The following is a 27,839-nucleotide window of genomic DNA, read 5'->3' as shown; positions in this document are numbered from 1 at the left end:
TTCTTCCAACCACGCATTTCGAGCTCGCCGCGCACGATGTGGGAGGGGAAAACCGGGGAAAATCGGGAAAAATGGGGGGAAATGGGGGAAAACTGGGGAAAATCGGGCAATTGGAGGCGGGGCGATCTTTCCAACCTCCCATTTCGAGCTCGCCGCGCACCATGTGCGAGGGGAAAACCGGGGAAAATCAGGAAAAATGGGGGGAAATGGGGGAAAACTGGGGAAAATCGGGCAATTGGAGGCGGGGCGATCTTTCCAACCTCCCATTTCGAGCTCGCCGCGCACGATGTGGGAGGGGAAAATGGGGACAAATCAGGAAATTGGAGGCGGGGCGATCTTTCCAACCTCCCATTTCGAGCTCGCCGCGCGCGCCACGTGGGAGGAGAAAACCGGGGAATTTGAGGAGGGGGGGCGATTTTTCCAAGCTCAGATTTTGTGCTCGCCGCGCACGATGTGGGAGGAGAACTCGTACCGGTCCTGGCTGCGGTAGCCGCAGATGTTGCACTCGAAAGGGTCCCTGAAGCCGTGGCAGCCCATGTGGATGGTGAACATGACGTGGTCCAGGAACAGCACCCGGCAGTGCTCGCAGCAGAACGCCCGCAGCTGCTCGCCGTCCTCGTTGAGCACCCGCAGGGAATCCTTCGGGAAGCACCGCGCCGCCCCCTCGGGCCCCTCCTTGGGCTCCTCCTTGGCGTACGCGGGGCTGTGCCGGCTGCTGCCGCCCGGCCGCTCCTCCTGGATGCTCTCGGTGTCCGTGGAGTCCTGGCAGCCGTTGGAAGGGGACCCGCCGGGATCGCGGCTGCGGAAGATCACCGGGATCCCTTCCGGGCCGTCCTCGGAAGCTTCGCGGCCCCGCGGCAGCTCCAGGCGGGCGGGCAGCGCTTGGATCTGGGTGTAGACGGAGCTGATGACCGGGGTCACCTCGGTGATGCAGTTCGTGGCCAGGCGGAGCGGCCGCAGAGGGTCCCCGGCGCCCAGCAGGGACAGGGGCCCGGCGTAGGGCGGGTCCAGGGGGTGGCCGCGGGCGGGGACCACGTCCACGTCCTTCTCGAAGCCCGGGCTGACATCGAACGGCAGCTCCGAGAGGGCGAAGCGCATCTGCTTCTCGCCTGTGGGGCGGAGACAGGGGTTGGGGTGGGGCGGGGGACACCGCCGGGGCACCCCGAAGTCAGGGAGAGGGGTTGGGGTGGGGTGGGATGGGATGGGATGGGATGGGATGGGATGGGGGCACCCCCGGGGCACCCCGAAGTCAGGGAGAGGGGTTGGGGTGGGATGGGATGGGATGGGATGGGGGCACCCCCGGGGCACCCCGAAGTCAGGGAGAGGGGTTGGGGTGGGGCGGGGACACCCCCAGGGCACCCCGAAGTCAGGGAGAGGGGTTGGGGTGGGATGGGATGGCATGGGATGGGATGGGATGGAATGGAATGGGGTGGGATGAGATGGGGTGGGATGGGGGCACCCCCAGGGCACCCTAATGTCAGAGACAGGGGTTGGGGTGGGGCGGGGACACCCTCAGGGCACCCCGAAGTCAGGGAGAGGGGTTGGGATGGGATGGGGGCACCCCAAAGTCAGGGAGAGGGGTTGGGATGGGATGGGATGGGGGCACCCCCAGGGCACCCCAAAGTCAGGGAGAGGGGTTGGGGTGGGGCGGGGACACCCCCAGAGATCCCCAAAGTCAGAGAGAGGGGTTGGGATGGGATGGGGGCATCCCCAGGGCACCCCAAAGTCAGGGAGAGGGGGTGGGGGGAGTGGGTTTGGGGTTTTGGGAGCCCCCAGAGCATCCCCAGATCGGAGAGAGGGGTTGGGACACTCCCAGAGCACCCCAATATCAGAGAGAGGGGTTGGGGTGGGAAGGTTTGGGGTTTTGGGATCCCTCAGAGCACCCCAATATCAGAGAGAGGGGTTGGGGTGGGGCTGGGAGACCCCCAGATGGGAGAGAGGGGTTGGGGGGGTGGGTGGGTTTGGGGTTTTGGGATCCCCCAGAGCACCCCCAGATCGGAGAGAGGGGTTGGGGTGGGATGGGGAAACCCCCAGAGCACCCCAAAGTCAGAGACAGGGGTTGGGGTGGGCAGGTCTGGGGTTTTGGGATCCCCCAGAGCACCCCAAAGTCAGAGACAGGGGTTGGGGTGGGCAGGTTTGGGGTTTTGGGATCCCCCAGAGCACCCCAAAATCAGAGACAGGGGTTGGGGTGGGCAGGTTTGGGGTTTTGGGATCCCCCAGAGCATCCCAAAATCGGAGAGAGGGGTTGGGATGGGCAGGTTTGGGGTTTTGGGATCCCCCAGAGCACCCCAAAATCAGAGACAGGGGTTGGGATGGGCAGGTTTGGGGTTTTGGGATCCCCCAGAGCACCCCAAAATCGGAGAGAGGGGTTGGGATGGGCAGGTTTGGGGTTTTGGGATCCCCCAGAGCACCCCAAAATCGGAGAGAGGGGTTGGGGTGGGGCAGGTTTGGGGTTTTGGGATCCCCCAGAGCATCCCAAAATCGGAGACAGGGGTTGGGGTGGGCAGGTTTGGGGTTGGGGTCGGGATCAGGACTATGAGGAAACCCCAAACCCAATGGGGGAGGGATTTGGGAATGATCCTGGGGGGGGGTGGGGGTCCCTGTGTCCCATTCCAGGAATTCCTTGGATTAAGTTTGGGATTTAGCAGCTCCCCCCAGGCTGGGGGGGGGGGGGTCCTAAGGGGGTTCAGCCCCAAATTTTGGGTTCATTTTTTCCTGGGAATGGGGCCAGGAGCTGGAGGAGGGGGGGGAAGTCTCCAAAATTCCAGGGGGATTTTTTTTTTTTGGGGGGGGGGGGTTTAAAGACTCCAAAATTATCAAAATGCAACTTAAAAGGTTCATAAATAACAGGGGGAGGGGAGAGAGGTGGGGGGAATGCCCCAAAAATTCCAGGAATATCCAATATTGAGGGGGGAATTTTTTCTTTATAGGGTTGTGTTTTTTCTTTTTTAATTTGAGGGTTTTTTTTTTTAATTTGAGGGTTTTTTTTTTAATTTGAGGGTTTTTTTTTAATTTGAGGGGTTTTTTTTTAATTTGAGGGGGTTTTTTTTGAGGTTTTTTTTTAATTTTCGGAGGTTTTTTTAAATTTGATGAGGATTTTTAAAGTTTCAGGACTTTTAAAATTTTGAACTTGTTTTTTGTAATTTAAGGGTGGTTTTCTTTTTAATTTGAGGGGAGAATTTTTTTGAGGTTTTGTTCATTTGAGGGTGTTTTTCTTTTTATTTTAAGGGGGTTTTTTTAACTTTGAAGGTTTTTTCTTTCTATGAGGGGAGATTTTTTTAATATGAGGGCATTTTGTTAATTTGAGGAGGTTTTTTTGTTAATTTGAGTGGTTTCATGTTAATTTAAGGGAGTATTTTTTAACATGAAGGGGGATTTTTTTAATTGGAGGGCTTTTTGTTAATTTGAGCGGGTTTTTGTTCATTTGAGGGGGGATTGTTTTAATTTAAGGAGGTTTTTTTAAATTTGAGGGGTAATTTTTCATTTTGAGGGGAGAAGTTTTTAATTTGAGGGGGATCTTCTAAATGTGAGGGGTTTTTTGTTAATTTGAGGAGTTTTTTGTTAATTTGAGGAGCGTTTTTTTTAAATTCGAGAGGGTTTTTTTAAAATTTGAGCTTTTTTTAATTTAAGGTGGTTTTTCTCTAATTCAGGGGGAGAATTTTTTAAATTGAGGGGGAATCTTTTTAATTTAAGGGGTTTTTTTTAAATTATTTAAGGTTTTTTCTTAATTTGAGGCCCACTTTTGAGGCCTTTGTGTGGGGTTTGAGTTTTTTTGTTAATTTACGGGGTTTTTTGATTTAATGTGGGCTTTTTTCAATGTGAGGGGAGATTTTTAAAATTTAAATGTTTTTTAAAATGAGTTCCTTTTCTTTTAATTTCAAGTTTGTTTATATTAATTTTGAGCAGGTTTTTTGTTAATTTGAGGTTTTTTTTGTTAATTTGTGGGGTTAATTTGAGGGATTGTTTAATGTGAGGGGAGATTTTTTTAATTTAAAGGTTTTTTTAAATTAGTTCCTTTTCTTGTAACATCAGGGGGTTTTTTAATTAATTTTGAGGGGTTTTTTTGTTAATTTGGGGGTTTTTTTTATTTAATGTGGGGTTTTTTCAATGTGAGGGGAGATTTTTTAAATTTAAAGCTCTAGTTAAATGAGTTGCTTTTCTTTTAATTTCAGGTTTGTTTTTCATTAATTTTGAGCAGGTTTTTTGTTAATTTGAGGGTTTTTTTGTTAATTTGAGGGGTTTTTTTGCTGATTTGTGGGGCTAATTTGAGGGATTGTTTAATATGAGGGGAGATTTTTTAAATTTAAAGGTTTTTTTAAATGAGTTCCCTTTCTTTTAATTTCAGGTTTGGTTTTTATTAATTTTGAGCAGGTTTTTTGTTAAATTGAGGGGATTTTTGATTTAATGTGGGGCTTTTTTCAATGTGAGGGGAGATTTTTTTAATTTAAAGCTCTATTTAAATGAGTTCCTTTTCTTTTAATTTCAGGTTTGTTCTTTATTAATTCTGGGCCGTTTTTTTGCTAATTTGAGGGATTTTTTTCATTTAATGTGGGTTTTTTCAATCTGAGGGCAGTTTTTTTAAATTTAAAGGTTTTTTAAAATGAGTTCCTTTTCTTTTAAGTTCAGGTTTGTTTTTCATTAATTTTGAGCAGGTTTTTTTTTGTTAATTTGAGGGTTTTTTTGTTAATTTGAGAGTTTTTTTGCTGATTTGTGGGGTTAACTTGAGGGATTGTTTAATGTGAGGGGAGATTTTTTAAATTTAAAGGTTTTTTTAATGAGCTGCTTTTCTTTTAATATCAGGGTTGTTTTTATTAATTTTGAGCAGTTTTTTTGTTAATTGGAGGGATTTTTTTCATTTAATGTGGGTTTTTTCAATCTGAGGGGAGTTTTTTTAAATTTAAAGGTTTTTTTAAATGAGTTCCTTTTCTTTTCAGTTCAGGTTTGTTTTTGTTAATTCGGAGCAGGTTTTTTGTTAATTTGAGGGGTTTTTTTGTTAATTTGAGGGTTTTTTTGCTGATTTGTGGGGCTAATTTGAGGGATTGTTTAATGTGACGGGAGATTTTTTAAATTTAAAGGTTTTTTTAATGAGCTGCTTTTCTTTTAATTTCAGGGGGATTTTTATTAATTTTGAGCAGTTTTTTTGTTAATTGGAGGGATTTTTTTCATTTAATGTGGGTTTTTTCAATCTGAGGGGAGTTTTTTTAAATTTAAAGGTTTTTTAAAATGAGTTCCTTTTCCTTTCAGATCAGGTTTGTTTTTTATTAATTCTGAGCAGGTTTTTTGTTCATTTGAGGGGGTTTTAGTTAATTTGAGGCCTTTGTGTGGGGATTCCCCTTCCGGCGCCGCTCCCGGCCCCCCCCAAACCCCACAAATCCCTGAGGCCGCCCCTCATCTCCCTGAGGATTTTTCCATCTTTTCCCTGGAAAACCCCAGCCCCTCACCCACGAATTTCTGTGGCGTGGAGCGTTTTCTCTTGGGTTTTTGTTAATTTGAGGCGGGGGAGGCGGTAATTTGAGGGGTTTTTTTTGTTTAATGTGGGGTTTTTTTCAATGTGAGGGGAGGATTTTTTAAATTAAAGCTTTTTTTAAAAAAAAATGAGATGCTTTTCTTTTCATTTCAATTTATTGCTTTTTTTTTTAATTTTTGGAGCCGTTTTTTGGTTAATTTGAGGGTTTTTTCTGTTCATTTGAGCCTCATCTCGAGGCCTTTGTGTGGGGATTCCCCTCCCGACGCCGCTCCCGGCCCCGCTCCCCCTTCCCCCCCCCCCCCCTCGCCAAACCATTCCCGATTCATCTCCCGAGCGGATTTTTCCATCTTTTCCCTGGAAAACCCCATCCCCTTACCCACGAATTTCTGCGGCGTGGAGCGTTTCCTCTTGGTGAAGCTGCCGGCCAGGCGCTCGATGAAGGTGGGGCGCTCGGGGTGCAGCAGCGCCTCAGGCACCATGTCCAGCTCCCGGATTTCCTCTCCTGGAACACAAACAAAGAAAAATCCCGGGATGAGCGGGCGGGACGGGAGCTCCGGGATGGGAGGGCCCCTGGGAGCGGCTGCCGGGCCCCGAGCTTACCCCGTGCGTGTCCCCTCGGTGCCGGCAGCCGCTCCCGGATCCCTCCTGCTTCCAGCGGGGCCCGCTCCTGCCGCTGGAGGGGGGGGGGGGGGGGGAGAGGAGGCGGCTTCAGCGCTGGGATCGGCCCGCGGGTGGGCCCGGTAGCCCCGCGGGTGGGCCCGGTAGCCCCGTGAGTGGGCCCGGTAACCCCGTGAGTGTGCCCGGTAGCCCCGCGGGTGGGCCCGGTAGCCCCGCGGGTGGGCCCGGTAGCCCCGCGGGTGTGCCCGGTAGCCCCGCGGGTGGGCCCGGTAGCCCCGCGGGTGGGCCCGGTAACCCCGTGAGTGTGCCCGGTAGCCCCGCGGGTGGGCCCGGTAGCCCCGCGGGTGTGCCCGGTAGCCCCGTGAGTGGGCCCGGTAGCCCTGCGGGTGGGCCCGGTAGCCCCGTGAGTGGGCCCGGTAGCCCCGCGGGTGGGCCCGGTAGCCCCGCGGGTGGGCCCGGTAACCCCGCCATGGCCGCGGGAAAAGCGGCTGGGAATGGCCGCGAGCCGGGAATACCGAGCGGGAATGGCCCCTGATGCTGAAAATCCCGAGTGGGAATGGCCCCTGAGCCCGGGAATAACGAATGAGAATGGGCCCTGATGCTGAAAATCCTGAGTGGGAATGGCCCCTGATCTGGAAAATCCCAATCAGGAATGGCCCCTGAGCCCGGGAATAACGAATGAGAATGGGCCCTGATGCTGAAAATCCCAATTGGGAATGGCCCCTGATCTGGAAATCCCAGTTGGGAATGGCCCTTGAGCCTGGGAATGGCCCCTGATGCTGAAAATCCCGAGTGGGAATGGCCCCTGATCTGGAAAATCCCAATCAGGAATGGCTCCTGAACCCAGGAATGGCCCCTGATGCTGAAAATCCCGAGTGGGAATGGCCCCTGATCCTGAAAATCCCAATCAGGAATGGCTCCTGAACCCAGGAATGGCCCCTGATGCTGAAAATCCCAATCAGGAATGGCCCCTGAGCCTGGGAATGGCCCCTGATGCTGAAAATCCCAATTGGGAATGGCCCCTGAGCCTGGGAATGGCCCCTGATCCTGAAAATCCCAATCAGGAATGGCCCCTGAGCCCAGGAATACCAAGTGGGAATGGCCCCTGATGCTGAAAATCCCAGTCGGGAATGGCCCCTGATGCTGAAAATCCCAATCAGGAATGGCCCCTAAGCCTGGGAATGGCCCCTGATCCGGAAAATCCCAATCAGGAATGGCCCCTGAGCCTGGGAATGGCCCCTGATGCTGAAAATCCCAATTGGGAATGGTCCCAGATGCTGAAAATCCCAATCAGGAATGGCCCCGGAGCCTGGGAATACCGAATGGGAATGGCCCCTGATGCTGAAAATCCCAATCAGGAATGGCCCCTGAGCCTGGGAATGGCCCCTGATGCAGAAAATCCCAATCAGGAATGGCCCCTGAACCCGGGAATAACGAATGAGAATGGGCCCTGATGCTGAAAATCCCGAGTGGGAATGGCCCCTGATCTGGAAATCCCGAGTGGGAATGGCCCTTGAGCCTGGGAATGGCCCCTGATGCTGAAAATCCCGAGTGGGAATGGCCCCTGATCTGGAAAATCCCAATCAGGAATGGCCCCTGAGCCTGGGAATGGCCCCTGATCCTGAAAATCCCAGTTGGGAATGGCTCCTGAGCCTGGGAATGGCCCCTGATGCTGAAAATCCTGAGTGGGAATGGCCCCTGATGCTGAAAATCCCAATCAGGAATGGCCCCTAAGCCTGGGAATGGCCCCTGATCCGGAAAATCCCAATCAGGAATGGCCCCTGAGCCTGGGAATGGCCCCTGATGCTGAAAATCCCAATTGGGAATGGTCCCAGATGCTGAAAATCCCAATCAGGAATGGCCCCGGAGCCTGGGAATACCGAATGGGAATGGCCCCTGATGCTGAAAATCCCAATCAGGAATGGCCCTGAGCCCGGGAATGGCCCCTGATGCTGAAAATCCCAATTGGGAATGGCCCCTGATCCTGAAAATCCCAGTCAGGAATGGCCCCTGAGCCTGGGAATACCGAATGGGAATGGGCCCTGATGCTGAAAATCCCGAGTGGGAATGGCCCCTGATCTGGAAATCCCGAGTGGGAATGGCCCCTGATCCTGAAAATCCCAGTCAGGAATGGCCCCTGAGCCCGGGAATAACGAATGAGAATGGGCCCTGATGCTGAAAATCCCGAGTGGGAATGGCCCCTGATCTGGAAAATCCCAATTGGGAATGGCCCCTGAGCCCAGGAATGGCCCCTGATCCTGAAAATCCCAATCAGGAATGGCCCCTGAGCCCAGGAATACCAAGTGGGAATGGCCCCTGATGCTGAAAATCCCAGTTGGGAATGGCTCCTGAGCCTGGGAATGGCCCCTGATGCTGAAAATCCTGAGTGGGAATGGCCCCTGATGCTGAAAATCCCAATTGGGAATGGTCCCAGATGCTGAAAATCCCAATCAGGAATGGCCCCTGAGCCTGGGAATGGCCCCTGATGCTGAAAATCCCAATTGGGAATGGCCCCTGAGCCTGGGAATGGCCCCTGATCCTGAAAATCCCAATCAGGAATGGCCCCTGAGCCCAGGAATACCAATTGGGAATGGCCCCAGATGCTGAAAATCCCAGTTGGGAATGGCTCCTGAGCCTGGGAATGGCCCCTGATCATGAAAATCCCAATCAGGAATGGCCCCTGATGCTGAAAATCCCAATCGGGAATGGCCCCTGGTCTGGAAAATCCCAATCAGGAATGGCCCCTGAGCCTGGGAATGGCCCCTGATGCTGAAAATCCTGAGTGGGAATGGCCCCTGATGCTGAAAATCCCAGTCGGGAATGGCCCCTGATCCTGAAAATCCCAATCAGGAATGGCCCCTGAGCCGGAAAATCCTGAGAGGGAATGGCCCCTGATGCTGAAAATCCCAATAAGGAATGGCCCCTGAGCCTGGGAATGGCCCCTGATCCTGAAAATCCCAATCAGGAATGGTCCCAGATGCTGAAAATCCCAATCAGGAATGGCCCCTGAGCCTGGGAATGGCCCCTGATGCTGAAAATCCCAATCGGGAATGGCCCCTGAGCCTGGGAATGGCCCCTGATGCTGAAAATCCCAATCGGGAATGGCCCCTGAGCCTGAAAATCCCAATCAGGAATGGCCCCGGAGCCTGGGAATACCGAATGGGAATGGCCCCTGATGCTGAAAATCCCAATCAGGAATGGCCCTGAGCCCGGGAATGGCCCCTGATCATGAAAATCCCAATCAGGAATGGCCCCTGATGCTGAAAATCCCAATCGGGAATGGCCCCTGGTCTGGAAAATCCCAATCAGGAATGGCCCCTGAGCCCAGGAATGGCCCCTGATGCTGAAAATCCTGAGTGGGAATGGCCCCTGATGCTGAAAATCCCAATCAGGAATGGCCCCTAAGCCTGGGAATGGCCCCTGATCCGGAAAATCCCAATCAGGAATGGCCCCTGAGCCTGGGAATGGCCCCTGATGCTGAAAATCCCAATTGGGAATGGTCCCAGATGCTGAAAATCCCAATCAGGAATGGCCCCGGAGCCTGGGAATGGCCCCTGATCCTGAAAATCCCAGTCAGGAATGGCCCCTGAGCCTGGGAATACCGAATGGGAATGGGCCCTGATGCTGAAAATCCCGAGTGGGAATGGCCCCTGATGCTGAAAATCCCAATTGGGAATGGCCCCTGAGCCCAGGAATGGCCCCTGATCCTGAAAATCCCAATCAGGAATGGTCCCTGAGCCTGAAAATCCCAATCAGGAATGGCCCCGGAGCCTGGGAATACCGAATGGGAATGGCCCCTGATGCTGAAAATCCCAATCAGGAATGGCCCTGAGCCCGGGAATGGCCCCTGATCCTGAAAATCCCAGTCAGGAATGGTCCCTGAGCCTGAAAATCCCAAGTGGGAATGGCCCCTGATCCTGAAAATCCCAATCAGGAATGGCCCCTGAGCCCAGGAATGGCCCCTGATCATGAAAATCCCAATCAGGAATGACTCTGAGCCTGGGAACACCAGTCAGGAATGTTCCCTGCTCCCAAAAATCCTACTCTGGAATGGCCCCTGCATCCCAGAATCCCAATCAGGAATGTCCCCTGCTCCTGGGAATCCAAATCAGGAATGGCCCTGATCCTAAAATTCCCACTCTGGCATGTTCCCTGTTCCTGGGAATCCCGAGTGGGAATGTCCCTACTCCCAAAAATCCCGGTGCTTCCAGGGGAGACCACGCTAAGGAGATGGGAATGCCCCGATTTTGGCTTTTTCCCGGGAAAATTCTGCCTCCCTGCAGCTCCCGAGCCACGATTCCAAAAGTAGGGAATGGCAGCTCGTGGAAAAAGCTCCTGGAAATTCTGGGAATGGGCGTTTGGAGTCAGGGATTTGGGATTTGGGATCTGGGATTTGGGATTTGGGAGGGCACAGTGGGGTGGTGGCATCGACTCACGGCACCGGGAGCACGTTCCCAACACTTCCCAGCCCTTTTTCCATGGAAAAGCATCACAATCCCTCACTCCCAGCCCTTTTCCATGGATTTGGGATCACAATCCCTCACTCCCAGCCCTTTTCCACGGATTTGGGATCACAATCCCTCACTCCCAGCCCTTTTCCACGGATTTGGGATCACAATCCCTCACTCCCAGCCCTTTTCCATGGATTTGGGATCACACTCCCTCACTCCCCACCCCTTTTCCATGGATTTGGGATCACAATCCCTCACTGACAGCCCCTTTTCCATGGATTTGGGATCACAACCCCTCACTCCCCACCCCTTTTCCATGGATTTGGGATCACAACCCCTCACTCCCCACCCCTTTCCCATGAAAATGGGTCACAATCTCCTCACTTCCCAACCTTTTTCCATGAAAATGGATCACAATCCCTCACTCCCAGCCCCTCTCCCATGGATTTGGGATCACAATCCCTCACTCCCAGCCCCTTTTCCATGGATTTGGGATCACAATCCCCCTATGGATTCGGGATCACACTCCCCTCACTTTCCAGCTCTTTTCCCACAGATTTGGGATCACACTCCTCTCTTTTCCCACTCATCCATGGAAAAGGGTCACGATCCCACAGCTCCCACCCCTTTTCCATGGATTTGGGATCACAACCCCTCACTCCCACCCCTTTTCCATGGATTTGGGATCACAATCCCTCACTCCCACCCCTTTTCCATGAAAATGGGTCACAATCCCACAACTCCCAGCCCTTTTTCCATGGAAAAACGTCACAACCCCTCACTCCCCACCCTTTTCCCAGGGATTTGGGATCACAATCCCTCACTCCCCACCCCTTTTCCATGGATTTGGGATCACAATCCCTCACTCCCAGCCCCTTTTCCATGGATTTGGGATCACAATCCCTCACTCCCACCCCTTTTCCATGGATTTGGGATCACAATCCCTCACTCCCCACCCCTTTCCCATGAAAATGGGTCACAATCTCCTCACTTCCCAACCTTTTTCCATGAAAATGGATCACAATCCCTCACTCCCAGCCCCTTTTCCATGGATTTGGGATCACAATCCCCCTATGGATTCGGGATCACACTCCCCTCACTTTCCAGCCCTTTTCCCACAGATTTGGGATCACACTCCTCTCTTTTCCCACTCCTTATCCATGGAAAAGGGTCACGATCCCACAGCTCCCACCCCTTTTCCATGGATTTGGGATCACAATCCCTCATTCCCAGCCCCTTTTCCATGGATTTGGGATCACAATCCCTCACTCCCCACCCCTTTTCCATGAAAATGGGTCACAATCCCACAACTCCCAGCCCTTTTTTCCATGGAAAAACGTCACAACCCCTCACTCCCCACCCCTTTTCCATGGATTTGGGATCACAATCCCTCACTCCCAGCCCCTTTTCCATGGATTTGGGATCACAATCCCTCACTCCCCACCCCTTTTCCATGGATTTGGGATCGCAATCCCTCATTCCCCACCCCTTTTCCATGGATTTGGGATCACAATTCCCTCACTCCCACCCCTTTTCCATGAAAATGGGTCACAATCCCACAACTCCCAGCCCTTTTTCCATGGAAAAACGTCACAACCCCTCACTCCCCACCCTTTTCCCAGGGATTTGGGATCACAATCCCTCACTCCCAGCCCTTTTCCATGGATTTGGGATCACAATCCCTCACTCCCACCCCTTTTCCATGGATTTGGGATCACAATCCCTCACTCCCCACCCCTTTCCCATGAAAATGGGTCACAATCTCCTCACTTCCCAACCTTTTTCCATGAAAATGGATCACAATCCCTCACTCCCAGCCCCTTTTCCATGGATTTGGGATCACAATCCCTCATTCCCCACCCCTTTTCCATGGATTTGGGATCACAATCCCTCACTCCCCACCCCTTTCCCATGAAAATGGGTCACAATCTCCTCACTTCCCAACCTTTTTCCATGAAAATGGATCACAATCCCTCACTCCCAGCCCCTCTCCCATGGATTTGGGATCACAATCCCCCTATGGATTCGGGATCACACTCCCCTCACTTTCCAGCCTTTTTCCCACAGATTTGGGATCACACTCCTCTCTTTTCCCACTCCTTATCCATGGAAAAGGGTCACGATCCCACAGCTCCCACCCCTTTTCCATGGATTTGGGATCACAATCCCTCACTCCCACCCCTTTTCCATGGATTTGGGATCACAATCCCTCACTCCCCACCCCTTTTCCATGGATTTGGGATCACAATCCCTCATTCCCCACCCCTTTTCCATGGATTTGGGATCACAATCCCTCACTCCCAGCCCTTTTCCATGGATTTGGGATCACAATCCCTCACTCCCCACCACTTTTCCATGGATTTGGGATCACAATTCCCTCACTCCCACCCCTTTTCCATGAAAATGGGTCACAATCCCACAACTCCCAGCCCTTTTTCCATGGAAAAACGTCACAACCCCTCACTCCCCACCCTTTTCCATGGATTTGGGATCACAATCCCTCACTCCCAGCCCCTTTTCCATGGATTTGGGATCACAATCCCTCACTCCCAGCCCCTTTTCCATGGATTTGGGATCACAATCCCTCACTCCCACCCCTTTTCCATGGATTTGGGATCACAATTCCCTCACTCCCCACTCTTTATCCATGGAAAAGGATCAGGATCCCCTCTTTCCCCTCCTTTTCCACGGATTTGGGATCACACTCCTCTCTTTTCCCACTCCTTATCCATGGAAAAGGGTCACGATCCCACAGCTCCCACCCCTTTTCCATGGATTTGGGATCACAATCCCTTCACTCCCAACCTTTTTTCATGGAAAACCATCACAATCCTGTCACTCCCAACCCTTTTTCCATGGATTTGGGATCACAATCCCCCTGTGGAAAAGGATCACACTCCCCTCACCTTCCAGCCCCTTTCTCCATGGATTTGGGATCACAGTCCTCTTATTCCCCACCCTTTTTCCATGGAAAAGGATCCCAATCCCACAGCTCCCACCCCTTTTCCATGGATTTGGGATCACAATCCCTTCTCATCCCACTCTTTATCCATGGAAAAGGATCACACTCCCCTCACCTTTCAGCACTTTTTCCATGGATTTGGGATCACACTCCCCTCACTTTCCAGCCCCTTTCTCCATGGATTTGGGATCACAATCCCCTCTTTTCCCACCCTTTTCCCATGGATTTGGGATCACAATCCCCTCTTTTCCAGCCCCTTTCTCCATGGATTTGGGATCACAATCCACTCTCTTCCCACCCTTTTCCCATGGATTTGGGATCACAATCCCCTCTTTTCCAGCCCCTTTCTCCATGGATTTGGGATCACAGTCCTCTTATTTCCCACCCTTTTTCCATGGAAAACCATCCGGATCCCACAACTCCCAGCCCCTTTTCCCAGCTCCCAGCCCCTTTTCCCAGCTCCCAGCCCCTTTCCCGGCCTCGATTTCCCGGGATCAGACCTGGCTGTGCGGGGTTTTCCGCAGGGAGGCTCCTGAGGAACCTTTATCCATGGAAAGCATCCCGATCCCACAGCTCCCAGCCCCTTTCCCATGGATTTGGGATCACAATCCCCTCTCTTCCCACTCTTTTATTCATGGAAAAGGATCACACTCCCCTCACCTTCCAGCACTTTTCCCATGGATTTGGGATCACAATCCCTTCACTTTCCAGCCCCCTTTCTCCATGGATTTGGGATCACAATCCCCTCACCTTCCAGCCCCCTTTCTCCATGGATTTGGGATCACAATCCCCTCTTTTCCCACCCTTTTTCCCATGGATTTGGGATCACAATCCCCTCTTTTCCAGCCCCTTTCTCCATGGATTTGGGATCACAATCCACTCTCTTCCCACCCTTTTCCCATGGATTTGGGATCACAATCCCTCACTCCCCACCACTTTTCCATGGATTTGGGATCACAATCCCCTCTTTTCCAGCCCCTTTCTCCATGGATTTGGGATCACAGCCCTCTTATTTCCCACCCTTTTTCCATGGAAAACCATCCGGATCCCACAACTCCCCGCCCCTTTTCCCAACTCCCAGCCCCTTTTCCCAACTCCCCGCCCCTTTTCCCATCTCCCAGCTCCTTTTCCCAGCTCCCAGCCCCTTTCCTGCCCTCGATTTCCCGGGATCAGACCTGGCTGTGCGGGGTTTTCCGCAGGGAGGCTCCTGAGGAACCTTTATCCATGGAAAGCATCCCGATCCCACAGCTCCCAGCCCCTTTCCCATGGATTTGGGATCACAATCCCCTCTCTTATTTCCCACCCTTTATCCATGGAAAAGGATCACACTCCCCTCACCTTCCAGCACTTTTTCCATGGATTTGGGATCACACTCCCCTCACTTTCCAGCCCCCTTTTCCATGGATTTGGGATCACAATCCCTTCACTTTCCAGCCCCCTTTCTCCATGGATTTGGGATCACAATCCCCTCACCTTCCAGCCCCCTTTCTCCATGGATTTGGGATCACATTCCCCTCATTTCCCACCCTTTTTCCATGGAAAAGGATCACAATCCCCTCTTTTCCCACCCTTTTCCATGGATTTGGGATCACAATCCCCCTATGGAAAAGGATCACACTCCCCTCACCTTCCAGCCCCTCTTCCATGGATTTGGGATCACAATCCCCTCGCTTCCCACTCTTTATCCATGGAAAAGAATCCCAACCCCACAACTCCCAGCCCCCTTTCTCCATGGATTTGGGATCACAGTCCCTTCACTCCCACCCTTTTCCCATGGAAAACGATCACAATCTGTCACTCCCCAACCCTTTTCCCATGGAAAAGCATCCGAATCCCACAACTCCCCGCCCCTTTTCCCAGCTCCCAGCCCCTTTTCCCAGCTCCCAGCCCCTTTTCCCATCTCCCAGCCCCTTTTCCCAGCTCCCAGTCCCTTTTCCCAGCTCCCAGCCCCTTTCCTGCCCTCGATTTCCCGGGATCAGACCTGGCTGTGCGGGGTTTTCCGCAGGGAGGCTCCTGAGGAACCTTTATCCATGGAAAGCATCCCGATCCCACAGCTCCCAGCCCCTTTCCCATGGATTTGGGATCACAATCCCCTCTCTTATTTCCCACTCTTTATCCATGGAAAAGGATCACACTCCCCTCACCTTCCAGCACTTTTTCCATGGATTTGGGATCACACTCCCCTCACTTTCCAGCCCCCTTTTCCATGGATTTGGGATCACAATCCCTTCACTTTCCAGCCCCCTTTCTCCATGGATTTGGGATCACAATCCCCTCACCTTCCAGCCCCCTTTCTCCATGGATTTGGGATCACATTCCCCTCATTTCCCACCCTTTTTCCATGGAAAAGGATCACAATCCCCTCTTTTCCCACCCTTTTCCATGGATTTGGGATCACAATCCCCCTATGGAAAAGGATCACACTCCCCTCACCTTCCAGCCCCTCTTCCATGGATTTGGGATCACAATCCCCTCGCTTCCCACTCTTTATCCATGGAAAAGAATCCCAACCCCACAACTCCCAGCCCCCTTTCTCCATGGATTTGGGATCACAGTCCCTTCACTCCCACCCTTTTCCCATGGAAAACGATCACAATCTGTCACTCCCCAACCCTTTTCCCATGGAAAAGCATCCGGATCCCACAACTCCCCGCCCCTTTTCCCAGCTCCCAGCCCCTTTTCCCAGCTCCCAGCCCCTTTTCCCAGCTCCCAGCCCCTTTCCCGGCCTCGATTTCCCGGGATCAGACCTGCCTGTGCGGGGTTTTCCGCAGGGAGGCTCCTGAGGAACCTTTATCCATGGAAAGCATCCCGATCCCACAGCTCCCAGCCCCTTTCCCATGGATTTGGGATCACAATCCCCTCTCTTCCCACTCTTTTATTCATGGAAAAGGATCACACTCCCCTCACCTTCCAGCACTTTTCCCATGGATTTGGGATCACACTCCCCTCACTTTCCAGCCCCTTTCTCCATGGATTTGGGATCACAATCCACTCTCTTCCCACCCTTTTTCCATGGATTTGGGATCACAATCCCCTCTTTTCCAGCCCCTTTCTCCATGGATTTGGGATCACAATCCCTCACTCCCCACCACTTTTCCATGGATTTGGGATCACAATCCCCTCTTTTCCAGCCCCTTTCTCCATGGATTTGGGATCACAGCCCTCTTATTTCCCACCCTTTTTCCATGGAAAACCATCCGGATCCCACAGCTCCCCGCCCCTTTTCCCAGCTCCCAGCCCCTTTTCCCATCTCCCAGCTCCTTTTCCCAGCTCCCAGCCCCTTTCCCGGCCTCGATTTCCCGGGATCAGACCTGGCTGTGCGGGGTTTTCCGCAGGGAGGCTCCTGAGGAACCTTTATCCATGGAAAGCATCCCGATCCCACAGCTCCCAGCCCCTTTCCCATGGATTTGGGATCACAATCCCCTCTCTTCCCACTCTTTATCCATGGAAAAGGATCACACTCCCCTCACCTTCCAGCACTTTTCCCATGGATTTGGGATCACACTCCCCTCACCTTCCAGCCCCCTTTTCCATGGATTTGGGATCACAATCCCCTCACCTTCCAGCCCCCTTTCTCCATGGATTTGGGATCACAATCCCCTCACCTTCCAGCCCCCTTTCTCCATGGATTTGGGATCACATTCCCCTCATTTCCCACCCTTTTTCCATGGAAAAGGATCACAATCCCCTCTTTTCCCACCCTTTTCCATGGATTTGGGATCACAATCCCCCTATGGAAAAGGATCACACTCCCCTCACCTTCCAGCCCCTCTTCCATGGATTTGGGATCACAATCCCCTCGCTTCCCACTCTTTATCCATGGAAAAGAATCCCAACCCCACAACTCCCAGCCCCCTTTCTCCATGGATTTGGGATCACAGTCCCTTCACTCCCACCCTTTTCCCATGGAAAACGATCACAATCTGTCACTCCCCAACCCTTTTCCCATGGAAAAGCATCCGAATCCCACAACTCCCCGCCCCTTTTCCCAGCTCCCAGCCCCTTTTCCCAGCTCCCAGCCCCTTTTCCCAACTCCCAGCCCCTTTCCTGCCCTCGATTTCCCGGGATCAGACCTGGCTGTGCGGGGTTTTCCGCAGGGAGGCTCCTGAGGAACCTTTATCCATGGAAAGCATCCCGATCCCACAGCTCCCAGCCCCTTTCCCATGGATTTGGGATCACATTCCCCTCACTTTCCAGCCCCCTTTCTCCATGGATTTGGGATCACAATCCCCTCGCTTCCCACCCTTTATCCATGGAAAAGGATCACACTCCCCTCACCTTCCAGCACTTTTCCCATGGATTTGGGATCACAATCCACTCTCTTCCCACCCTTTTTCCATGGATTTGGGATCACAATCCCTCACTCCCAACCCTTTTCCCATGGAAAATGATCCCAGTCCCACAGCTTCCAGCCCCATTCTCCATGGATTTGGGATCACGATCCCACAGTTCCCAGCCCTTTTCCATGGATTACCATCCCAATCCCACAGCTCCCAGCCCCTTTTCCCAGCTCCCAGCCCCTTTTCCCAGCTCCCAGCCCCTTTCCCGGCCTCGATTTCCCGGGATCAGACCTGGCTGTGCGGGGTTTTCCGCAGGGAGGCTCCTGAGGAAGCTGTGGCAGCGCTCCCGGTGCTCCTCCAGGCTGCTCTGCTGTTTGTAGCTGCGGCCGCAGGAGCTGCACTTGTAGGGCTTCCCCACGGTGGGAGAGGAGACTGGGAAAATCCAGGGAAAATCAGCTGGGAACGGGCTGGGAACGGGCTGGGAACGGGGGCACCGGGAAGGGATCGGGGCTGGGAGGGGAAAAATGGAAGGGGGTGGGAAAACAGGGGGAGAAAAGTGGGAGGGATTGGGGATGGGGGAGGAAATCGAGAGGGAATTGGGGAGAAATTGGGGAATGGAGGAGGGAAAAGTGGGAGGAATTGGGGGAGGGGGAGGAAAACGGGAGGAATTGGGAATGGGGAGGAAAAAGTGGGAGGAATTGGGGGATGGGGGAGGAAAACGGGAGGAATTGGGAATGGGGAGGAAAAAGTGGGAGGAATTGGGGAATGGGGGAGGAAATCGAGAGGAAATTGGGGAGAAATTGGGGAATGGAGGAGGGAAAAGTGGGAGGGATTTGGGAAATGGGGGAGGAAAAAGTGAGAGGAATTGGGGAGAAATTGGGGAATGGAGGAGGAAAAAATGGGAGAAATTGGGGACTGGGGGAGGAAATCAACAGGAATTGGGGAATGGGAGGGAAAAATGGGAGGAATTGGGGAGAAACTGGGGAATGGAGGAGGGAAAAGTGGGAGGGATTTGGGAATGGGGGAGGAAATCAACAGGAATTGGGAATGGGGGGGAAAAATGGAAGGAATTGGGGAGGAATTGGGGAATGGGGAGGAAAAAGTGGGAGGAATTGGGGGATGGGGCAGGAAATCGAGAGGAAATTGGGGAGAAATTGGGGAATGGAGGAGGGAAAAGTGGGAGGAATTGGGGGAGGGGGAGGAAAACGAGAGGAATTGGGAATGGGGAGGAAAAAGTGGGAGGGATTTGGGAATGGGGGAGGAAATCAACAGGAATTGGGAATGGGAGGGAAAAATGGAAGGAATTGGGGAGGAATTGGGGAATGGAGGAGGGAAAAATGGGAGAAATTGGGGGAGGGGGAGGAAAACGAGAGGAATTGGGAAATGGGGAGGAAAAAGTGGGAGAAATTGGGGAATGGGGGAGGAAAAAGTGGGAGGGATTTGGGAAATGGGGGAGGAAATCAACAGGAATTGGGAATGGGGGGGAAAAATGGAAGGAATTGGGGAGGAATTGGGGAATGGAGGAGGAAAAAATGGGAGGAATTGGGGAATGGGGCAGGAAATTAACAGGAATTGGGGAATGGGGAGGAAAAAGTGGGAGAAATTGGGGAATGGGGGAGGAAATCGAGAGGAAATTGGGGAGAAATTGGGGAATGGAGGAGGGAAAAATGGGAGAAATTGGGGGAGGGGGAGGAAAACGAGAGGAATTGGGAATGGGGAGGAAAAAGTGGGAGGAATTGGGGGAGGGGGAGGAAAACGGGAGGAATTGGGGAATGGGAGGGAAAAATGGGAGGAATTGGGTAGAAATTGGGGAATGGAAGAGGAAAAAGTGGGAGGGATTTGGGAATGGAGGAGGAAAAATGGAAGGGATTGGGAAAATGGGGAGGAAAAAGTGGGAGGGATTTGGGAATGGGGCAGGAAATCGAGAGGAAATTGGGGATGGGAGGGAAAAATGGGAGGAATTGGGGAGAAATTGGGGAATGGAGGAGGGAAAAGTGGAAGGGATTGGGGAAATGGGGAGGAAAAAGTGGGAGGAATTGGGGAGAAATTGGGGAATGGAGGAGGGAAAAGTGGGAGGAATTGGGGGAGGGGGAGGAAAACGAGAGGAATTGGGAATGGGAGGGAAAAATGGGAGGAACTGGGTAGAAATTGGGGAATGGAGGAGGGAAAAGTGGGAGGAATTGGGGGAGGGGGAGGAAAACGGGAGGAACTGGGAAATGGGGAGGAAAAAGTGGGAGGAATTGGGGAGAAATTGGGGAATGGAGGAGGGAAAAGTGGGAGAAATTGGGGAATGGGGGAGGAAATCAACAGGAATTGGGGAATGGGAGGGAAAAATGGGAGGAACTGGGGAGAAATTGGGGAATGGAAGAGGAAAAAGTGGGAGGGATTTGGGAAATGGGGGAGGAAATCAACAGGAATTGGGGAATGGGGAGGAAAAAGTGGGAGGAATTGGGGGATGGGGGAGGAAAACGGGAGGAATTGGGGAGAAATTGGGGAATGGAGGAGGGAAAAGTGGGAGGGATTGGGGGAGGGGGAGGAAAATGGGAGGAATTGGGAAATGGGGAGGAAAAAGTGGGAGGAATTGGGGGATGGGGAGGAAATCGAGAGGAAATTGGGGAGAAATTGGGGAATGGAGGAGGAAAAAATGGGAGAAATTGGGGACTGGGGGAGGAAATCAACAGGAATTGGGGAATGGGAGGGAAAAATGGGAGGAACTGGGGAGAAATTGGGGAATGGAGGAGGGAAAAGTGGGAGGGATTTGGGAATGGGGGAGGAATTGAGGAAGGGAGGAGGAAAAAGTGGGAGGGATTTGGGAATGGAGGAGGAAAAATGGAAGGGATTGGGAAAATGGGGAGGAAAAAGTGGGAGGGGTTTGGGAATGGGGGAGAAAATCAACAGGAATTGGGAATGGGGGAGGAAATCGAGAGGAATTGAGGAATGAGGAGGAAAAGTGGTGAAAATTGGGGAATGTGGGAGAAAATTGACAGGAATTGGGGAATGGGGAGAAAATCAACAGGAATTGGGAATGGGGAGGAAAAAGTGGGAGAGATTGGGGAATGGGGAGGAAAAATGGAAGGGATTGGGAAAATGGAGGAATTGGGGAAGGGGGGAGGAAAAAGTGGGAGGGATTGGGGAAGGGGGGAGGAAATTGAGAGGAATTGGGGAATGGAGGAAAAAATTGAAGGAATTGGGAAATGGGGGAGAAATTGGGGAATGGGGGAGGAAAAAGTGGGAGGGATTTGGGGAATGGGGAGGAGAAATGGAAGGGATTGGGAAAATGGGGAGGAAAAAGTGGGAGGGATTTGGGATTGGGGAGGAAAAATGGAAGGGATTGGGGAATGGGGGAGAAAATTGACAGGAATTGGGGGATGGAGGAGGAAAAAGTGGGAGGGATTTGGGAATGGGGGAGAAAATCGACAGGAATTGGGGGATGGGGCAGGAAAAAGTGGGAGGGATTGGGAAAAGTGGGAGAAATGAGGGAGAAAAAAGTGGAAGGAATTGGGGAATGGAGGAGGAAAAGGCACAGGGACTGTGGGGTGGGACGGCATCGATGGGATGGGGTTGGAACAGGGACAGCCCGGGATCAATGGGGTGGGACGGGCTTTTTCCATGGGGTCCACCCTGGATCTCCCCCAAATTTTCATCCCTCCTCCTCCGCCCCATTTCCCACAGAGCTCCACCCTTTGGAAAAGCTGGGAATTCTCCCCACAGCTCATCCTGAACCATCCCCAAACCTCGGAGCTGCTTCCCACCCCAAACCCGGCCCTTTTCCCCCTTTTCCCACCCCATTCCCATCCTGAACTGGGACCCACAGCTCATCCTGAACCATCCCCCAAACCTCGGAGCTGCTTCCCACCCCAAACCCGGCCCTTTTCCCCCTTTTCCCCCTTTTCCCACCCCATTCCAATCCTGAACTGGGACCCACAGCTCATCCTGAACCCTGCCCCAAACCTCAGAGCTGCTTCCCACCCCAAACCCGGCCCTTTTCCCCCTTTTCCCACTTTTCCCACCTCTCCCACCCCATTCCCATCCCGATCCAGGACCCACAGCTCATCCTGAACCCTGCCCCAAACCTCAGAGCTGCTTCCCACCCCAAACCCGCCCCTTTTCCCCCTTTTCCCACCTCTCCCACCCCATTCCCATCCCGATCCAGGACCCACAGCTCGTCCTGAACCATCCCCAAACCTCAGAGCTGCTTCCCACCCCAAACCCGCCCCTTTTCCCCCTTTTCCCCCTTTTCCCCCTTTTCCCACCCCATTCCCATCCCGATCCAGGACCCACAGCTCATCCTGAACCATCCCCCAAACCTCGGAGCTGCTTCCCACCCCAAACCCGGCCCTTTTCCCCCTTTTCCCACCTCTCCCACCCCATTCCCATCCCGAGCTGGGACCCACAGCTCATCCTGAACCATCCCCCAAACCTCAGAGCTGCTTCCCACCCCAAACCCGCCCCTTTTCCCCCTTTTCCCACCCCATTCCCATCCCGAACTGGGACCCACAGCTCATCCTGAACCATCCCCCAAACCTCAGAGCTGCTTCCCACCCCAAACCCGGCCCTTTTCCCCCTTTTCCCACCCCATTCCCATCCCAAGCTGGGACCCACAGCTCATCCTGAACCATCCCCCAAACCTCAGAGCTGCTTCCCACCCCAAACCCGGCCCTTTCCCCCTTTTCCCCCTTTTCCCACCCCATTCCCATCCCGATCCAGGACCCACAGCTCGTCCTGAACCATCCCCCAAACCTCAGAGCTGCTTCCCACCCCAAACCCGCCTCTTTTCCCCCTTTTCCCACCTCTCCCACCCCATTCCCACCCCAAGCCGGGACCCACAGCTCATCCTGAACCCTGCCCCAAACCTCAGAGCTGCTTCCCACCCCAAACCCGGCCCTTTTCCCACCTCTCCCACCCCATTCTGATCCCGAGCTGGGACCCACAGCTCATCCTGAACCATCCCCCAAACCTCAGAGCTGCTTCCCACCCCAAACCCGGCCCTTTTCCCCCTTTTCCCCCTTTTCCCACCCCATTCCCATCCCGATCCAGGACCCACAGCTCGTCCTGAACCATCCCCCAAACCTCAGAGCTGCTTCCCACCCCAAACCCGGCCCTTTTCCCCCTTTTCCCACCTCTCCTACCCCATTCCCACCCCAAACCCGGCCCTTTTCCCCTTTTCCCACCTCCCCCACCCCATTCCCACCCCAAGCCGGGACCCACAGCTCGTCCTGAACCATCCCCCAAACCTCGGAGCTGCTTCCCACCCCAAACCCGCCCCTTTTCCCCCTTTTCCCCCTTTTCCCCCTTTTCCCACCCCATTCCCATCCCGAGCTGGGACCCACAGCTCGTCCTGAACCCTGCCCCAAACCTCAGAGCTGCTTCCCACCCCAAACCCGCCCCTTTTCCCCCTTTTCCCCTTTTCCCCCTATTCCCACCCCATTCCCATCCTGAACTGGGACCCACAGCTCATCCTGAACCATCCCCCAAACCTCGGAGCTGCTTCCCACCCCAAACCCGCCTCTTTTCCCCCTTTTCCCACCTCTCCCACCCCATTCCCACCCCAAACCCGGCCCTTTTCCCCCTTTTCCCCCTTTTCCCACCTCTCCCACCCCATTCCCATCCCGATCCAGGACCCACAGCTCGTCCTGAACCATCCCCCAAACCTCAGAGCTGCTTCCCACCCCAAACCCGGCCCTTTTCCCCCTTTTCCCCCTTTTCCCACTTCTCCCACCCCATTCCCATCCCGAGGCCAGACCCACAGCTCATCCTGAACCATCCCCCAAACCTCAGAGCTGCTTCCCACCCCAAACCCGGCCCTTTTCCCCCTTTTCCCCCTTTTGCCCCTTTTCCCCCTTTTCCCCCTTTTCCCACCCCATTCCCATCCCGATCCAGGACCCACAGCTCATCCTGAACCATCCCCCAAACCTCAGAGCTGCTTCCCACCCCAAACCTGGCCCTTTTCCTCCTTTTCCCACCCCATTCCCATCCCGATCCAGGACCCACAGCTCGTCCTGAACCATCCCCCAAACCTCGGAGCTGCTTCCCACCCCAAACCCGGCCCTTTTCCCACCTCTCCCACCCCATTCCCGTGCCGAGGCCGGCGTTCCCGAGGCGGGACCCACCGGAATGGGTGCGCAGGTGGCCGCTGAGGGCGTCGCGGCGCCGGCAGGCGTAGGAGCAGAAGGGGCACTTGAAGGGCTTCTCCCCCGAGTGCAGCTTGATGTGGCGCAGCAGATTCCCCTTCTGCGTGAAGGAGGCGCCGCACTGCTGGCACTGGAACGGCCGCTCGCCTGCAGGGGCAAAGCTGAGCCTAAAGCTGAGCCTAATGCTGAGCCTGAACCTGAAACTGAACCGGAACATAACCCTGAACCTGAACGTCAACCTAACCCTAACCCGAACCCCGCGCTGCTGGCACTGGAACGGCCGCTCGCCTGCAGGGGCAAAGCTGAGCCTAAAGCTGAGCCTAACCCTGAACCTGAACATAACCCTGAACCTGAACATAACCCTGAACCTGAACCTGAAACTGAACCGAACCCTGAACCTGAACGTCAACCTAACCCTAACCCCGCACTGCTGGCACTGGAACGGCCGCTCGCCTGCAAGGGCAAAGCTGAGCCTAAAGCTGAGCCTAAAGCTGAGCCTGAACCTGACCCAGAACCTGAACATAACCCTGAACCTGAACCTGAAACTGAACCGAACCCTGAACCTGAACATCAACCTAACCCTAACCCTAACCCTAACCCCGCACTGCTGGCACTGGAACGGCCGCTCGCCTGCAGGGGCAAAGCTGAGCCTAAAGCTGAGCCTAATGCTGAGCCTGAACCTGAAACTGAACCGGAACATAACCCTGAACCTGAACCTGAACCTGAACCGAACCCAGGTTCCCCTTTCTGCGTGAAGGAGGCGCCGCACTGCTGGCACTGGAACGGCCGCTCGCCTGCAGGGGCAAAGCTGAGCCTAAAGCTGAGCCTAATGCTGAGCCTGAACCTGAAACTGAACCGGAACATAACCCTGAACCTGAACCTGAAACTGAACCGAACCCTGAACCTGAACGTCAACCTAACCCTAACCCCGCACTGCTGGCACTGGAACGGCCGCTCGCCTGCAAGGGCAAAGCTGAGCCTAAAGCTGAGCCTAAAGCTGAGCCTAAAGCTGAACCTGAACCTGAACATAACCCTGACCCAGAACCTGAACCTAACCCTAACCCAGGTTCCCCTTCTGCGTGAAGGAGGCGCCGCACTGCTGGCACTGGAACGGCCGCTCGCCTGCAGGGGCAAAGCTGAGCCTAAAGCTGAGCCTAAAGCTGAGCCTGAACCTGACCCAGAACCTGAACATAACCCTGAACCTGAACCTGAAACTGAACCGAACCCTGAACCTGAACATCAACCTAACCCTAACCCTAACCCTAACCCCGCACTGCTGGCACTGGAACGGCCGCTCGCCTGCAGGGGCAAAGCTGAGCCTAAAGCTGAGCCTAAAGCTGAGCCTGAACCTGACCCAGAACCTGAACATAACCCTGAACCTGAACCTGAAACTGAACCGAACCCTGAACCTGAACATCAACCTAACCCTAACCCTAACCCTAACCCCGCACTGCTGGCACTGGAACGGCCGCTCGCCTGCAGGGGCAAAGCTGAGCCTAAAGCTGAGCCTAATGCTGAGCCTGAACCTGAAACTGAACCGGAACATAACCCTGAACCTGAACCTGAAACTGAACCGAACCCTGAACCTGAACGTCAACCTAACCCTAACCCCGCACTGCTGGCACTGGAACGGCCGCTCGCCTGCAAGGGCAAAGCTGAGCCTAAAGCTGAGCCTAAAGCTGAGCCTGAACCTGAACATAACCCTGAAACTGAACATAATACTGAACCTGAACGTCAACCTAACCCTAACCCTAACCCCGCACTGCTGGCACTGGAACGGCTGCTCGCCTGCAAGGGCAAAGCTGAGCCTAAAGCTGAGCCTAAGCCGGAACCTGAACCTGAACATAACCCTGAACCTGAACCAAACCCTGAACCTGAACCTAACCCTAACCCCGCGCTGCTGGCACTGGAACGGCCGCTCGCCTGCAAGGGCAAAGCTGAGCCTAAAGCTGAGCCTAACCCTGAACCTGAACATAACCCTGAACCTGAACCTAACCCTGAACCTGAACCTAACCCTAACCCCGCACTGCTGGCACTGGAACGGCCGCTCGCCTGCAGGGGCAAAGCTGAGCCTAAAGCTGAGCCTAAGCCGGAACCTGAACCTGAACATAACCCTGAACATGAACCTAACCCTGAACCTGAACGTCAACCTAACCCTAACCCTAACCCCGCGCTGCTGGCACTGGAACGGCCGCTCGCCTGCAAGGGCAAAGCTGAGCCTAAAGCTGAGCCTAAACCTAACCCTGAACCTGACCCAGAACCTGAACATAACCCTGAACCTGAACCTGAAACTGAACCGAACCCTGACTGAACCTGAACGTCAACCTAACCCTAACCCTAACCCTAACCCCGCACTGCTGGCACTGCAACGGCCGCTCGCCTGCAAGGGCAAAGCTGAGCCTAAAGCTGAGCCTAAGCCTAACCCTGAACCTGAACATAACCCTGAACCTGAACCTAACCCTAACCCCGCACTGCTGGCACTGGAACGGCCGCTCGCCTGCAAGGGGCAAAGCTGAGCCTAAAGCTGAGCCTAATGCTGAGCCTAAAGCTGAGCCTGAACCTGAACATAACCCTGAAACTGAACATAATACTGAACCTGAACGTCAACCTAACCCTAACCCTAACCCCGCGCTGCTGGCACTGGAACGGCCGCTCGCCTGCAAGGGGCAAAGCTGAGCCTAAAGCTGAGCCTAAACCTAACCCTGAACCTGACCCAGAACCTGAACATAACCCTGAACCTGAAACTGAACCGAACCCTGAACCTGAACATAACCCTGAACCTGAACGTCAACCTAACCCTAACCCTAACCCCGCACTGCTGGCACTGGAACGGCCGCTCGCCTGCAACGGCAAAGCTGAGCCTAAAGCTGAGCCTAAAGCTGAACCTGAACATAACCCTAAACATGAACCTGAAACTGAACCGAACCCAGGTTCCCCCTTCTGCGTGAAGGACGCGCCGCGCTGCTGGCACTGGAACGGCCGCTCGCCTGCAAGGGCAAAGCTGAGCCTAAAGCTGAGCCTAAAGCTGAGCCTGAACCTGAACATAACCCTGAAACTGAACATAATACTGAACCTGAACGTCAACCTAACCCTAACCCCGCACTGCTGGCACTGGAACGGCCGCTCGCCTGCAAGGGCAAAGCTGAGCCTAAACCTGAGCCTAAACCTGAGCCTAACCCTGAACCTGAACATAACCCTAACCCTAACCCTAACCCAGGTTCCCCTTCTGCACCATGAGCACGTTGGGGCCGATGCAGAGCATCCCGCAGACGTCGCGCCTGACACTGGCCCCGCCACCCAAAAAATCCCAAATCCCCCAAATCCCCCAAATCCCCCAAATCCCCACCATCCCAGCTCTCATCCCAAGGCCCCGAATTCCCACTTTTTCCTGGGAATCTCACCGGTGTGGGAGCGCTTGTGCACCATGAGCACGTTGGGGCCGATGCAGAGCATCCTGCAGACGTCGCACCTGACGCTGGCCCCGCCGCCCAAAAAATCCCAAATCCCCCAAATCCCCCAAATCCCCCAAATCCCCACAGCCCAGCTCCCATCCCAAGGCCCCGAATTCCCACTTTTTCTGGGAATCTCACCGGTGTGGCTGCGCTTGTGCACCATGAGCACGTTGGGGCCGATGCAGAGCATCCCGCAGACGTCGCGCTTGACGCTGGCCCCGCCCATCCCACACCCCAAAAACCCCAAATCCCCCAAATCCTGCTCCTCTCCCCATTCCCCACAGCCCAGCTCCCATCTCAGGGCCCCGAATTCCCACTTTTTCCTGGGAATCTCACCGGTGTGGCTGCGCTTGTGCACCATGAGCACGTTGGGGCCGATGCAGAGCATCCCGCAGACGTCGCGCTTGACGCTGGCCCCGCCGCCCAAAAAATCCCAAATCCCCCAAATCCCCCAAATCCCCCAAATCCCCCAAATCCC

General features: G+C 53.9%; 1 protein-coding gene across 1 annotated transcript in view; it reads right to left on the bottom strand.

The window, feature by feature from the left end:
* Nucleotides 1–351: 351 nt before the first annotated feature.
* LOC138100930 (zinc finger protein Eos-like) overlaps nt 352–27,839 on the bottom strand; it is a 73,651-nt gene continuing 46,163 nt past the window's right edge. Inside the window, exons 6-9 of the mRNA XM_068998753.1 lie at nt 23,889–24,056; nt 18,070–18,210; nt 5,844–5,969; nt 352–1,109 (exon numbers count right to left, since the gene is read on the bottom strand). Of these exons, the coding sequence (XP_068854854.1) occupies nt 427–1,109; nt 5,844–5,969; nt 18,070–18,210; nt 23,889–24,056 (1,118 nt within the window). The 3' untranslated portion in view covers nt 352–426. The remainder of the gene's footprint in view (nt 1,110–5,843; nt 5,970–18,069; nt 18,211–23,888; nt 24,057–27,839) is intronic.

This window comes from Aphelocoma coerulescens, unplaced genomic scaffold (genome assembly GCF_041296385.1).
Source record: "Aphelocoma coerulescens isolate FSJ_1873_10779 unplaced genomic scaffold, UR_Acoe_1.0 HiC_scaffold_168, whole genome shotgun sequence".
Taxonomy (NCBI): Eukaryota; Metazoa; Chordata; class Aves; order Passeriformes; family Corvidae; genus Aphelocoma; species Aphelocoma coerulescens.
Note: the sequence above shows the minus strand (reverse complement) of the source record. Positions and strands in the feature narration are given on the sequence as shown.